This window comes from Cololabis saira, chromosome 13, assembly GCF_033807715.1.
Source record: "Cololabis saira isolate AMF1-May2022 chromosome 13, fColSai1.1, whole genome shotgun sequence".
Taxonomy (NCBI): Eukaryota; Metazoa; Chordata; class Actinopteri; order Beloniformes; family Belonidae; genus Cololabis; species Cololabis saira.
The window spans coordinates 43,345,021-43,360,563 of NC_084599.1; the positions used below are offsets into that span (position 1 = coordinate 43,345,021).

At 41.3% G+C, this 15,543-nt stretch overlaps 1 protein-coding gene across 1 annotated transcript in view; it reads right to left on the reverse strand.

Annotated features, from left to right (window-relative positions):
• Positions 1 to 1,713: 1,713 nt before the first annotated feature.
• The window catches only part of LOC133458810 (tetraspanin-1), a 19,534-nt gene continuing 5,704 nt past the window's right edge, over positions 1,714 to 15,543 (reverse strand). Inside the window, exons 2-7 of the mRNA XM_061739011.1 lie at positions 14,138 to 14,344; positions 12,378 to 12,452; positions 5,032 to 5,130; positions 3,538 to 3,681; positions 2,335 to 2,418; positions 1,714 to 1,770 (exon numbers count right to left, since the gene is read on the reverse strand). Coding sequence (XP_061594995.1) covers positions 1,714 to 1,770; positions 2,335 to 2,418; positions 3,538 to 3,681; positions 5,032 to 5,130; positions 12,378 to 12,452; positions 14,138 to 14,344 — 666 coding nt within the window. The remainder of the gene's footprint in view (positions 1,771 to 2,334; positions 2,419 to 3,537; positions 3,682 to 5,031; positions 5,131 to 12,377; positions 12,453 to 14,137; positions 14,345 to 15,543) is intronic.

The following is a 15,543-nucleotide window of genomic DNA, read 5'->3' on the forward strand; positions in this document are numbered from 1 at the left end:
TCTCATGTGTTTCCAGGTGTTCTCAGGTGTTTCCAGGTGTTCTCAGGTGTTTCCAGGTGTTCTCAGGTGTTTCCATGTGTTTTCTTTCAGGTGTTTTCAGGTGTTTCCAGGTGTTCTCAGGTGTTCTCAGGTGTTTCCAGGTGTTCTCAGGTGTTTCCATGTGTTTCCAGGTGTTCTCAGGTGTTCTCAGGTGTTTCCAGGTGTTCTCAGGTGTTTCCATGTGTTTCCAGGTGTTCTCAGGTGTTCTCAGGTGTTTCCATGTGTTTCCAGGTGTTCTCAGGTGTTTCCATGTGTTTCCAGGTGTTCTCAGGTGTTCTCAGGTGTTTCCATGTGTTTCCAGGTGTTCTCAGGTGTTTCCAGGTGTTTTCAGGTGTTTCCAGGTGTTCTCAGGTGTTTCCATGTGTTTCCAGGTGTTCTCAGGTGTTCTCAGGTGTTTCCAGGTGTTTTCAGGTGTTTCCAGGTGTTCTCAGGTGTTTCCATGTGTTTCCAGGTGTTCTCAGGTGTTCTCAGGTGTTTCCATGTGTTTCCAGGTGTTCTCAGGTGTTCTCAGGTGTTTCCATGTGTTTCCAGGTGTTCTCAGGTGTTTCCAGGTGTTCTCAGGTGTTTCCAGGTGTTCTCATGTGTTTCCAGGTGTTCTCATGTGTTTCCAGGTGTTCTCAGGTGTTTCCAGGTGTTCTCAGGTGTTTCCAGGTGTTCTCAGGTGTTTCCATGTGTTTTCTTTCAGGTGTTTTCAGGTGTTTCCAGGTGTTCTCAGGTGTTCTCAGGTGTTTCCAGGTGTTCTCAGGTGTTTCCAGGTGTTCTCAGGTGTTTCCAGGTGTTCTCATGTGTTTCCAGGTGTTCTCAGGTGTTTCCAGGTGTTCTCAGGTGTTTCCAGGTGTTCTCAGGTGTTTCCAGGTGTTCTCAGGTGTTTCCATGTGTTTTCTTTCAGGTGTTTCCAGGTGTTCTCAGGTGTTTCCAGGTGTTCTCAGGTGTTTCCAGGTGTTCTCAGGTGTTTCCAGGTGTTCTCAGGTGTTTCCAGGTGTTCTCAGGTGTTTCCAGGTGTTCTCATGTGTTTCCAGGTGTTCTCATGTGTTTCCAGGTGTTCTCAGGTGTTTCCAGGTGTTCTCATGTGTTTCCAGGTGTTCTCATGTGTTTCCAGGTGTTCTCAGGTGTTTCCAGGTGTTCTCAGGTGTTTCCAGGTGTTCTCAGGTGTTTCCAGGTGTTCTCAGGTGTTTCCAGGTGTTCTCAGGTGTTTCCAGGTGTTCTCAGGTGTTTCCATGTGTTTTCTTTCAGGTGTTTCCAGGTGTTCTCAGGTGTTCTCAGGTGTTCTCAGGTGTTTCCAGGTGTTCTCAGGTGTTTCCAGGTGTTCTCATGTGTTTCCAGGTGTTCTCATGTGTTTCCAGGTGTTCTCAGGTGTTTCCAGGTGTTCTCAGGTGTTTCCAGGTGTTCTCAGGTGTTTCCAGGTGTTCTCAGGTGTTTCCATGTGTTTTCTTTCAGGTGTTTCCAGGTGTTCTCAGGTGTTCTCAGGTGTTCTCAGGTGTTTCCAGGTGTTCTCAGGTGTTTCCATGTGTTTCCAGGTGTTCTCAGGTGTTCTCAGGTGTTTCCAGGTGTTCTCAGGTGTTTTCAGGTGTTTTCAGGTGTTTCCAGATGTTTCCAGATGTTTCCAGGTGTTTTCAGGTGTTTTCAGGTGTTTCCAGATGTTTCCAGGTGTTTCCAGGTGTTCTGCCGGGACCCTCAGGCTCTGGCGTCCAGGTGACGGTACAGGAACATGGACAGGATCATGGCAGCGATCTGGGAAACACAAACACAACACTGGAAATACTGGAAATGTCTATTTAAACAGATTAACTACACCTTTACGATCATGCAGAACTAAGACTGGTTGCAGTTCCTCGACTGACCACTAGAGGCTCCAAAACCTGACATTCAAGTTAAAATGCCCAACTTTAGAGCAAAAATGAACATAGTTACAGTCTGATTCAAAAACCGTTTTGGTCTCAATCGCCTGATTTTACATCCATGGTAACTCTGACAGGTGAATTCATATAAAGAAAATCACTTATTCCTAATATGAGTGATTGACAATCAGCTCAGCCAATGGCTAACCGTTATCTCTTCCTAATCAATAATCGTCATGCCACCGTGTTTAGCGAAGCAGCCAAACGTTGCATCAACCTAGGGTTGAGTCAACGTGTTTAAAGGTTTTATTCTGCTGTTTAGGTCTGCAGGCCGTCGGCTCTGAGGGGTTTTGGTTGGGATCCACCAAAGGACCTGGCAGCTAAAGCTACATTTGATTGACACATGGGGGGAGTGTTAGGATTGAACACAATCAGGTTTCTCAGGTGTTGTTTTTACCTCCAACGCTGCGATTCCTGCTGCGATTCCTCCCACGACGTTGGCCTGTTCCTTCAGGTTCCTCAGGATCTGTTTGTAGCAGCCCTGAGGACGGAAATGTGGATCAACTGCAGACAGAGATGATGCTGAAGGACCGGAACACGGACACTGCTACGTTTTTAACGGTTCCTCTGCATGAAATAAGCTGCTCAGTCCTGGTTGTATCTTCAAACTCAGCTTCCAGAAAACCTGCAGAGACGTCGCTGACTTTTTCTTCTCAGCTCGTTCAAGGTTCAAATTCAAGGTTTAATTCATCTATAACCAGGTGGTGTTGTTTCTGTCAGCCTGTTTCTATTTAGTTTTAGTCTAGTCTTTAGTTCATTCTCCTTTTAGTCGTGTCAAGTTTCAGTCGACTAAAAGTCATTTTATTCTTATTTTAGTCAGAATTGTCCAGGACCATTTTACTATAGGTTTTATTTTGTAATCTACATTTTAGTCTCGTTTTTATTCCTCTACGATATTTGCATTATATATTTAATCATCGTTATCGTCACATGACCAGTATTTTCGTTGCGTCTCGTCTCGTTTTCCTCAGGTGATAAACGTTCGTTGACGACGATATTTAGTCATAATTTTTGTTGAAGAAAGCAACTTTTGCTGGATGGATGGATGGATGGATGGATGGATGGTGATTTTAGTCTAGTTTTAGTCAAAGATTGTATTTAGCCAAACCCATTTTACAATTCAAACAAGGTTTCTTATTATTATTATATTATTGTTACCTTATAGACTCAAGAATACATTCATTCCAGATACAGAAGACTCTCATTTGAGTTCACAACATATTTATTTTTCCACATTTCTCCCCATCTTTTTCTTTTTCGACAACGTTGATGAAAGCAACTTTACAACCAGGTCATGTTTTAACCGGGTTGTTTCTCTGACTATCGCTGCTACTTTTAGTCGGTTTGGTACCAAACTGAGAGGGCGTCTCGCTGCGTTACAGTCTTCTAAACTAAACTGGACCAGTGTTTTCTGTTCCACCTGCACACGGCTGCGTTACAGTCTTCTGAACTAAACTGGACCTTGGTTTCTCTGTTCCACCTGCACTCGGCTGTGTTACAGTCTTCTAAACTAAACTGGACCTTGGTTTCTCTGCTCCACCTGCACACGGCTGCGTTACAGTCCTCTAAACTAAACAGGACCTCTGTTTCTCTGTTCCACCTGCACGCGGCTGCGTTGGGCCTCGGCCGGGCTGCAGGGGAAGCCGCCGGTCCGGCAGCAGCCGGGCGGCAGGTTCCCCCCGTTCTGCTGCTCGAACCTGGAGCCCACGAAGTCGCTGTAGTTGGAGAAACCGCAGCAGCTCAGCTGGAAACAGAGAGGAAGACGCTCAGACGGACGTTTACAGCGACCCAACCCCCCCTGAAGGTCCAGCGTCTGAACCAGGTCCAGGTCTGGACTGGATCTGCTGCTGGGTTTGGGATCATTTCCTGTCACACGACCCAGATACAACTAGTATTTATTAGTTCTGTCAGGCGATTATAAAAATTAATCTAATTAATTACAGGATTTATAATTAATTAATATAATTAGTCGCATTTTAATCTCATATCTGCTAAAGGTCCCCAAATGAAGAATTAGAATTCTAGGACATTACAAAATTGCAGTGCATGACTAATCAATTGAATAAGAGAATCACTAAGAAAAGAAGATTTGAAATCCACATTTTTATTGGTGAATTTTTGTTTCATAAATGAAATTTAAAAGAAAAAGCTCAAGCACATCAGCAAACCAATTAGGCCAGGTGCATTATTCAAAAATGCAATACAAATACAGTGATACAAACTAGTAGCTGTAACGTTTACAGTGGAACTTGTCCGGACATGTTTAGTGTTTAAATAATAATTCAGGCTGGAGCAGCTCCGCTGATAGGAACATTATTTTTTTTTAAATGTACAAATCACTGCGTTCTTGTTGATAGTCCCGTCTTCTTTCTTTTTATACATAAACTTGCCGTTCAAAGGCCCAGCAAAGATTAGCTGATTCTCCCCTGAGTCGTCCAGGTCTGTCACTGCTTTGTTAGTTTGACCAGCAGCAGGAGGGAAGTGACTACGGCTCCCTCAATGGGACAAATTTAAAATACTCGCGCATTTTGCCACTCATAATTAATTGCATTAATTTTCATAACGCATTTATTAGCAGTGAAATTAATTAATGTAATTAACACGCTAAACTGACAGCCCTAGTATTTAACCGTCCTCACATGTGTCTCTAGGAGAATCTGGTCTACAGAAGAGTTCATGGGAGTGACAGGTGTCCAGGTCCAGACCATCATCCCTCCACCTCCGTGCTTGACAGTGAGTCTGAGGTGGTTCTGCTGAAATGTTTGGTTTTCTCCAAACATGGTGTTGGACATTGAGCCAAACATCTCCAGCCTTTTCTGGAAGTCATCTGGTTGGTTCAGATGCAGTTTTATGGACTTCAGTCGTGCTTTCATGTTCTTCTCGGACAGAAAATGTTTTTTTTTCCTGTCAATTGCAACCATGAACATGTTATCTCACATGTTCCTTTCGTCCTAAAGTGAATTGTGTTTGACTGATGTTTTCAATAATCAGCAGCGCTCCTGGTTTGTACATAAATGATCTCTGTTGTCCAGAGAGGAGACATGCCAGCCCTGCTCCAGGTTCTGGCCCAGTGTGGGACGTTGGAGGTCTTTACCTCCGTCATGGTGGTGTTCCAGATCTCAGTGACCACAGGATCACTGCCGTAGTCCTTCTGTAGGACCGGGGTCGACCACGCTCTCAGGATCCCCTCCGCCTGTAAAACACACAACCAAACACACACACACACACACACACACACACACACACACACACACACACACACACACACACACACACACACACACACACACACACACACACTTATCTGTCACACACATGTGTCTTCCCCAGACACTCACCAGAACTAAACTGCATCAGAAAAAGGGTCAGACCTGAAACAAGAGACCGCAGTCCAGAAGTCAGCACGCAAAGCCAACTGAAACGGATTGGTTTCCATCAGTTTGGGGTTTTTTTTTTCGCGATTTGGGTTTTTGTCACGTCTTTTGTATTTACGTCCTGTTTTATTTTGAAATTCCATGTCCTTCGTCTTAGTTCTGTCTTGACTTCCATGTTCCCATCTGCCCTGATTGTCTGCACCTGTGTCTCGTCAAGACTTCTGTATATACCAGGGGTCGTCAACCCGCGGCTCTAGAGCCGCATGTGGCTCTTTAGCGCCGCCCTAGTGGCTCCTGGAGCTTTTTCAAAAATGTTTGACCTTTTTTTTTTTCCTTTTTTTAATTTTTTTTTCTCCTTTTTTTCCTTTTTTTCCTTTTTTTCTTCTTTTTTTTCTTCTTTTTTTTCCTTTTTTTAAATTTTTTTCCTTCCTTTTTCCTTTCCTTTTTAATCTTGACATTTCGACTTTTTTCTCGACATTTCGACTTTTTTCTTGAAATTTCGACTATTTCCTCGACATTTCAACTTTTTTCTCAACATTTCGACTTTTTTCTCGAAATTTTGACTTTTTTCTCGGCATTTCGACTTTTTTCTCAACATTTCTACTTTTTTCTCGACATTTCGCCTTTCGCCATTTGCATTCATTCTAAGGCTTATACAAGGCTTTTCACTTTTTGCAGCTCCAGACATATTTGTGTTTTGTGTTTTTGGTCCAATATGGCTCTTTCAACATTTTGGGTTGCCGACCCTTGGTGTATATCTTGTCTTGTCTTTCCCTTCCTCCCTGCTGGTCCGTACTGTTTCTACCTCCATGTGTCATGTCGTGTATTTGGATTTCTGGTCTTGTGCTTGTGTTTTTTTTCTGCTCAGCAGCACTTTGGTTTTTCAGTTAATTAAACCAGGAGTTTTTGGACTTCCTGTTTCCTCTGCTCCTGCATCTGGATCCTCCTCAGCCACACCTTGACACAAACACACCTATACCTCAAAAACAGGAAACAGGACTGCCACTAGTTGAGCTCAGTAGTCCAGATTTGTGCAGAACCCAAATATTAAATCCAAATATTAAAACAGAAAACCTGTAATGGCAATGGCTCTAATTTGAAAAATATCACAAAAACCTTTTTACGTCTTCACAAGGTGGTTTTTCAGGCATTTAAACAATCCAGTTCATCGCCAAAACATAAAGGTAATGCCTTTTGTGCATTTGCACATCTCTGGCAGTGCTGGTTGTGATAGACAATCAATCTAAGGTCATTAAAATCTAGTTTCCAGCTGCTTTGGCCTCGTTATTATAATGTAGTTGTGCTATATAATGCTATAACACATTATTACTGCATTAGATAAGGGTTTTAAATCTGAATAATAATGTGAAGGATCAACCGCTGCTTTCATCATCTGACTATGATAAGCAATAAATGATAAGTTATATACAATAGGGGTATGCATAGACCTCACCTTCACCACGGACTGCTGCTAAAGAAATTGGAAAGATATGGTGTCAGAGGGAAAGCAAATCAATGACTAAAAAGCTACGTCTTGGACAGACTTCAGTATGTCCACATAAATAATGTTGATTCCGATAAGGAACATATTACTTTTGGAGTCCCCCAAGGCTCAGTATTGGGTCCAAAACTTTTTATTTTATATATAAATGCTGTTTGTGATGAGCTGTGTCTTGTTCGCTGACGACACCAGTCTGTGTTGTTCAGGAGAAAATCTTGACCAGCTTCTGAACACAGTGCAAAAAGAACTAACGATGTTAAAAAAGTGGTTTTATGTCAATAAACTTTCACTAAATATAGATAAAACAAAATTCATTATTTTTGGTAATAGAAAGATTGACAGTGAGGCTAAAATCATGATAAATGAAGTAGAAATCATAGAAAAATAAAGTATAAAAAAAAAGAAATAGAACGAGTTTTTGAAAATAAGTTTTTGGGCATAACAATTGACAATAAACTAAATTGGAAACCACATATAAACAACCTAAGGCTAAAACTATCCAGAACTATTGCTGTAATGAACAAAATGAAAACAGTTCTAAACACAGAGTCCCTCTATCTGCTGTACTGTTCCCTCGTACTCCCACACATCAGTCTGGGGGAACAACTATAAAACAGTAATAAACCCAATCTATTTACTTCAGAACTGTTAGCAAGTCTGATTAATACTCGCCTACAAACCCACTGTTTATTGACCTCAAATCCTTGAAACTAATTGATATAGTTGAATTAAACACTCCTAATGTATAAGGCACAAGCATCTCCTTCCATCCTGTATCCAGAGTCTGTTCCAGCTAGAGACACTGCTATATATAATAGAACCAAAACTAGGATAAATACTAAAGAAAGATGCATATCGGTTACAGGAGTTTAAATATGGAACAGCCTAAATAATGAATTAAAAAACTGTAGTTCAATAAATACATTTAAAACGATGTATTAATCCAATATAATCGAAAGATACAGAACATTAGTGTGATACAAAACTATAGATATACATAAATACATACAATAAATATATAAATACATATATATATATATATATATATATATATATTATGCTCCATACTATATGAAACGATTACAATAATAAGAATAATTGTTGTTGTTTTCTGAGATCCGTCTTCTGTTTGTTTTTTACTTGATTTTTCTGTCATATTTACGTTTGTTTTCCTTCTTGTTTTGCATGTGTGTTTATTTTGCTGTTTTCTGTTGTTGTAGATTGTTTGTCCTTGTTGTATTAGTATCAACTATGAAGTAATCAAAGTTAAAAAGGGAAGGCACAATAAGCTCAGGCTTCAGTCTACACCTTTTAGTCGGTTTATTCCTTACTTCTTTTTTTTATTTGATTTTTTTATTATTTCTTTCCTACAAAAGGAAGTGAAATGCAATGTATTGTATCAATTGAAATTGATCGACCAAATAAACGACTACTACTACTACTATGTTTTCAACAGCCGTAGCAGCAATTGCAATAATTTGTCAAAGAGTAAAGAAGTTTTTGTCCATTTTCAACGTTTAGATCTTCTTTTTCATTTTTCCACAGAGGAGGCGAGAATAACGCTTACCGTATTCCAAAGACAGTTAGATGGAAACATCGCCCCCCTGCGGTGCTTAACTTTTTATTGCAAATTCAGAGTCGGATTTTATTTTGCACCAAGTGCAGGAAATGCAGCTATGAAATAAAAGAGATTAAATAAATCTCTCAATAATGTTTGACAGCAGTTAGTCTGACACGCTTGATACAACCTCACAATATCGCAGGCACTTCCTGCTCTTTGAACTCAAGCGTGCATGAAACGACGTCTGGGAGTTCCAGTAATTCAGCCAGTCTTAGCAGGATGTTTGTGAGAGCGAGAGAGATCGATCCGTGTCACTTCTCGGTTGGCATTGTGGAGTCACTTTCTGGGAACCTTCAGACCAGGATCTAATTATGACTTCAATTTTACCTCTACAGGTATTGATTTCCTCGTCAATAACACTGCAGATGTGCTGCAATCAGCTTTAGACGCTGTTGCTCCTCTGAAAAAGAAGCCTTTCGCCACAGGAGCTTAGCACCCTGCTATAATTCATGTCTCTGCATGATGAAACAAAAAATGGGAAATGAAAAGGAATTGTAAGTCTGTAGATTGTCATTGTGCATGGAAATATGGTATAATAGTAATAAAGAAGCCTTTGCAAAGCTACAACCGCTTATTATTCATCGTTGATGGAAAAATAACCCAAATTTTCTGTTCAGTGCTGTAGCCAGACTGACAGTCACAGCTTCACTACCTGCAGCTCTCAGTAATAAAGACTTCATGAGCTTCTTCAGGAGTAAAATCCTCAGAATTGGAGAAGAAAGTACATAAAAATACATGAAAAGAAAGACTCCCCTCGGTGCCCCCCTTGTTGACAGCATGGGGTCAGTAACTGATAATCTATCCAAGGCACTGGTTGAAGTCCTCCAACCCATTATTGGCCTCTCGGAACATCAAAAACTTAAAACTGTTTAAATCAAAAACATGAAAATGGTAAAAGACGAGATTGACATCTCACATTTTGTATCATTGCTCAGGAAACCCCTGCCCCCTTATGATCCAGGTCCTGGTCCAGGTTTATTTCCTCTTAAAAGTTTTTACAGGCCGTTGGTTCGAGGTCTCTGAAAATTGCATTAAGAAAATGTGTATTGTAATAGAGGCTTTATCAAAGAAATTGAATTGAATGAATTAATTACCCAGGACCAGGACCGTGTACTTCATTATCACCCAGGACTAGGACCTCATAATTACCCAGGACTAGGACCTTATCATCATATAGTCACTTCTGATTCTGATTCACATCCTCCCTTATCTCTGTTCTCTTTGTCTTCTTGTGCTGTTTTTGTTTCTCCTTTGATCAGTAACCACACACACACTCGGAGTGATGCTCTTTTTCTTTCTGGGCACAGATGCAGGAGATGCCCAACAGCATGCTGGGATTTGTACTTCAATTAAAAGTACCCCCGAAGAAGATGAGAGAGAAGTAAAGATCACAAAGGGTTTATTCTTCACAGCAAATCAACCCCCCACACACACACATACACTCACACACACTAATACACTAGAGCGCGCGCACACACACACACACACACACACACACACACACACACACACACACACTAATACACTAGAGCGCACACACACACACACACACACACACACACACACACACACACACACACACTAATACACTAGAGCGCACACACACACACACACACACACACACACACACACACACTAGAGCGCACACACACACCAGAGCTGGCACTAATGCAGAGCTGACTAAAGCAGGACGCCATCACACATTCATTAATGTCTGTCTTCATCTTCAGCTGGATGTGTCTCTGTTCCTCCGTGTTTCAATTATCTTTCTGCTTTTATTTTCCTCAGAGATAAAAACATCAAACATCCAGATTTCCTTAATAAGTCATGAAGCACATTTTTGTCTGGCTGTGGAAGTTTGTATGATGATGCATCTAAGGAAGAGGAGAGAATGGAAGTAAGGAGCTTCTTTCTAACTATTCCGTGACAATAAGGTTGGATGGAGAGACTCAAGTAGGGGATTATGGGTCAGGGTTGGGTCAGGGTTGGTTTGGGTCAGAGTTGGGTCAGGGTCAGGGTTGGGTTAGGGTTGGGTTAGGGTTGGGTTAGGGTTGGGTTAGGATTGGGTCAGGGTTGGGTTAGGGTTGGGTCAGGGTTGGGTTAGGGTTGGGTCAGGGTTGGGTCAGGGTTAGGATAGGGTTAGGTTAGGGTTGGGTCAGGGTTAGGATAGGGTTAGGTTAGGGTTAGGTTAGGGTTGGGTCAGGGTTAGGTTAGGGTTAGGTTAGGGTTGGGTCAGGGTTAGGGTTGGGTCAGGGTTAGGATAGGGTTAGGTTAGGGTTGGGTCAGGGTTAGGTTAGGGTTGGGTCAGGGTTAGGTTAGGGTTGGGTCAGGGTTAGGATAGGGTTAGGTTAGGGTTGGGTCAGGGTTAGGTTAGGGTTAGGTTAGGGTTGGGTCAGGGTTAGGGTTGGGTCAGGGTTAGGATAGGGTTAGGTTAGGGTTGGGTCAGGGTTAGGATAGGGTTAGGTTAGGGTTGGGTCAGGGTTAGGATAGGGTTAGGTTAGGGTTGGGTCAGGGTTAGGTTAGGGTTGGGTCAGGGTTGGGCTAGTGTCAGGGTTGAGCTAGGGTCAGGGTTGGGTCAGGGTTGGGTTAGAGTTGGGTCAGAGTTGGGTTAGGGTTGGGTCAGGGTTGGGTCAGGGTTGGGTTAGAGTTGGGTCAGAGTTGGGTCAGGGTTGGGTTAGAGTTGGGTTAGAGTTGGGTCAGAGTTGGGTTAGGGTTGGGTCAGGGTCAGGGTTGGGTTTGTATTGGGTTAAACCAGAGGTCGGCAACACAACATGTTGAAAGAGCCATGTTGGACCAAAAACACAAAAAAACAAGTATGTCTGGAGCCGCAAAAAAATAAAAGTCTTGTATCAGCCTTAGGATGAAGGCAACACATACTGTATGTATCTATATTAGTTACAACTGGGTACTCGGCTGCAAATGTAGCTGCTAATGTCTTTCCACATGACTCTTTTTGTTATTGGACAACTTCTCACTACAGAGCAAACATTCAGGCAATGAATGCAAATGATTCGCTCCAAGAAATGTTGAATCCTCTTTTCTCCTCAGTTATTTTTATCTTTTTCCCTTTGGAAACAATCCCTTTGGCCAGTTTGTTTACAACAGCCACCTGCCTGGCGCCGCCCTGCTGGTAGAAACGTGTGTTGCAGGCTCTGACGCAAATCTTCATTAACAGAAATGTTGAAATTTAATATTTGTTCTACACATTTTTACAGCATTGGAAAACCTTAAGAATGTTTGTGTTATGTTCGTCCTCCTACATCAACCATATGAAAACAAAAAATATATTTACCTCCCCCATCTATTTCCATTTTCAAACATTTTTCAAAAAGCTCCAGGGAGCCACTAGGGCGGCGCTAAAGAGCTGCGGGTTGCCGACCCCCGGATTAGGGTCAAGGCTGGGTCAGGGTTGGGTTAGAGTTGGGTTAACCAAACCCTAACCCAGCCCTAACCCAACCATAACCCAATCCAGAGTTGGGTTATGGTTGGGTTAGGGTTTCCCAAGCCTTAACCAAACCCTGACCCAACCCTGACCCTGGGAGGATAATGTTCCCTCTGCTCCTGGAGCCTCATACACTTTACATCTTCAGACTGATCCTCACTAACCTCCTTCTACGCGTCTCATTTGAAAGACTTTTCATTATCGTATACTGTGGCAATAAATGGAAATGGAGCAATGTGTGTGTGGAGGGGAGAGATGGGAATACATATGTAAATGGGCTGTTTTGCATACAAACTGTTGTAGCTTCAGTATTTCAGAGTAATAAATTGCTCAAAGTGGGAGCCTTTGAGTGGGAGGTAATTCAACCGACGACTCGCCTCTGTGATGGAGAATTTACACCTGAGATAAAACTCAGAGAGGGGAGGAGGAGGCGAGAGGGTGAAGGGGAGAGACGGAACCAGGAGACAAAAAAAGGGGGTAAGAAGGAGGAGGAGGAACTTACAAATGAGGCGTAGGCTAAAGCCACAACTCCAGCTGCCACTTCAGCGAAGAAGATGATGAGGATGATGGAGCAGAACTGTGGCAAAGGAGGAAGATGTGAAGTTAGTAAACCCACTGTCCTGCCTCTACTGCCATCATCAGTCAGCCTAAGGACACTTGTCACATGTCCGGTGTCTTCCAGTGGCGGCCGGTCAGTAGGGGGCGCTAGAGCGCCGCCCCCATCAAATCAAGAGAAGAAGAATAAACTAAAATAAAAAACATGCTGTAAAATGCAAATAATTATTAAAAGAAGGTGTTATTTCAGTCTGTGGTTGACTGTCAATAATAATTAAATGTTGTTTAAATATGTTTAAATAATGTTTTTTATTTTATTTTATTTACTTCCGGTCAGACAGAATCCAGTGTAAACTCTCCAACATTTGATAATCACGTGACCTGAGGATCTTTTAATTGGTTTAATTAGATTGGTAACGGGACTCAGTCGTGTTCGTCCCAGAAACTCAGTTATCAGCAACCAATCAGTGATCAGTATCATGACTCGTATGTTGTTTTAATCTAATGTGATTGGACAATTCCTTCCCGTCTTTTTTAGAAAATCAAACTGAACTACACAAACCAGATTTTTACGTTTGTTTTAAATAGGTTAAATGTATATGGAAGAGTATTAGGGCCATGCAGGAGAAAAATAAAAATTATATTTTAGAGGAGGACATTTTTTTTTTTTCAAAATTCAAATTTTCATGAATAAAGTTGAAATGTTGAGAAAAAAGGCGAGATTTCGACTTTATTCTTGAAATTGTATTTTAACATTAATCTCGACATTGCAACTTTTTTTTCTCGAAGTGCACAATGAAAAACAATCTTCCCCTCTCAAATATTTTTTCTCCTGCATGGCCCTAATACTCTTAATACTTTATACTACACTTGCTTTTGAAACAATATTTGTTGATCAAATATCTGAAAGAAAGGAACGTTATCTTTTCAAATAATATAAATTCCAGACAGAACAATAGAATTGTTCATGTTTTTCTTCTCTCTAATGTGTAAAATAAACTGAAACCAAACCAGGAAGAACAAAACAATACAAAATAACAGTGGACCTGTTGAAATGTTAAACCCCAACTTTTTGTTCAGTTTTCTTTTTCCACTGCAGCAGAACTGAACTGCTTCACTAAAACTTATGACCAATAAGTACGTAATAGTATTAGGGCCATGCAGGAGAAAAAATATTTGAGAGGGGAAGATTTTGTGTCGAGAAAAAAGTTGAAATGTCGAGAAAAAAGTTGAAATGTCGAGATTAATGTTGAAATACAATTTAGAGAAAAAAGTCGAAATCTCGAGATTAATGTTGAAATACAATATTAAGAATAAAGTCGAAATTTCGAGAATAAAGTCGAAATTTCAACTTTATTCACAAAATTTTGACTTTTTTCTCAATATTTAGACTTTTTCCTCAAAATTGTACTTCAACATTAATCTTGACATTTTGACTTTTTTCTCAACATTTCAACTTTTTTCTCAACATTTCGACTTTTTTCTCAAAGTTAAATAATGAAATGAATGAAAAAAATGTCTTCCTCCTCTAAAATATTACTTTAATTTTTCTCCTGTCTGGCCCTAATACTCTTCCTTAAATAAGCCATCGTTGGATGGTTACATTTTTCAAAATTAAAGGACCAAAATATTATTTTTCTACCTTTCTTTTTCCCCGTTTTACCAAGTTTGTACCTGACCGTGACCTACAGGTCCCTGATCTCTCACCGCCAGCAGCAGACACTTGCTCTCCTTGTGGGCCCCGCCGAGGCCCAGCAGGCCCAGCAGGACCAGCACCGCCCCCACGGCCGTGCAGAAGAAGCCCACGTTGATGTAGAGCAGGGCCTGATGGGAGAACGGGCCCAGCAGCTGCAGGAAGGGGCCGCCGTCCACGCTCACCCACAATCCCGAGGCCAGCAGAGCCACGCCCCCCACCTGCAGGACACAGGAAGTGACATCACACACAGGTAAACACCTCTGAGCAGGACGTTTGTGTCGTTAGAGAGGAAGAACGTCAGAGTTTAATGATGAGTAAAGCTGTAAACTTGTTGTGAGTGTGATCCAGGTGAAGTGAACAGCTTCATGTGGAAATCAAAACCTGTAGATATGAATGAACCACCAATCATCTGCATTCGGAATGACTTAATTTGACTGTTTCAGAGCGGGGCTGTGTCTAAAGAAATCAGATTTTCAAGAGAACTGTACCAGATATCTCCATAAAACCACTGGTTAGTATTCGATAGCATTCAAGACAACTAAAGCCTGAATTATGGTTCTGCGTTAAACCAACGCAGAGCCTACGCCGTTGCCGTGACGCTGTTGCTGTGACGCCGTTGCCGTGACGCCGTTGCCGTGACGCTGTGACGCCGTTGTGAACTGCGTTGCTACCAAGCGAACCAATCACAGCCTCTCGATCTGCGTCGCTTTGACGTGTAGTTACATTTTTTGGGAGGTGCAGGTCAGTGACCGCGTAGCCCTCGCCGTACGGCGCGCATCGCCGCGTATCCTACGGCGTAGGCTCTGCGTCGATTTAACGCGAAACCATAATTCAGGCTTAAGTAATAGTATATTTTACGGGGATTTATGTTTTTCTGATAAATGAGAGAAAAGTGAAGGAGTCCTATAGGCCTATGTTCTTATCAGTGTTGGGGTAGATACTCAAAAAAAGTAATCCATTACATATTACTAGTTACTTTTTTTAAAGTAATCCCTTACACTACTTAGTTACTGGTTGCTGAAAGTAACTAGTTACATTACTAGTTACATTACTTTTGGATTACTCTGCAATATCACCTGAGCTGCACCATAACTCGATTACCAATGAACAACATATACAGGACTCAGAAAATTAGAATATTGTGATTTTCTGTAATGCAATTACAAAAACAAAAATGTCATACATTCTGGATTCATTACAAATCAACTGAAATATTGCAAGCCTTTTATTATTTTAATATTGCTGATCAGTTTAAGAAAACTAAAATATCCTATCTCAAAAAATTAAAATATTCTGGGAATCTTAATCTTAAACTGTAAACCATAATCAGCAATATTAAAATAATAAAAGGCTTGCAATATTTCAGTTGATTTGTAATGAATCCAGGATGTATGACATTTTTGTTTTTTTAATTGCA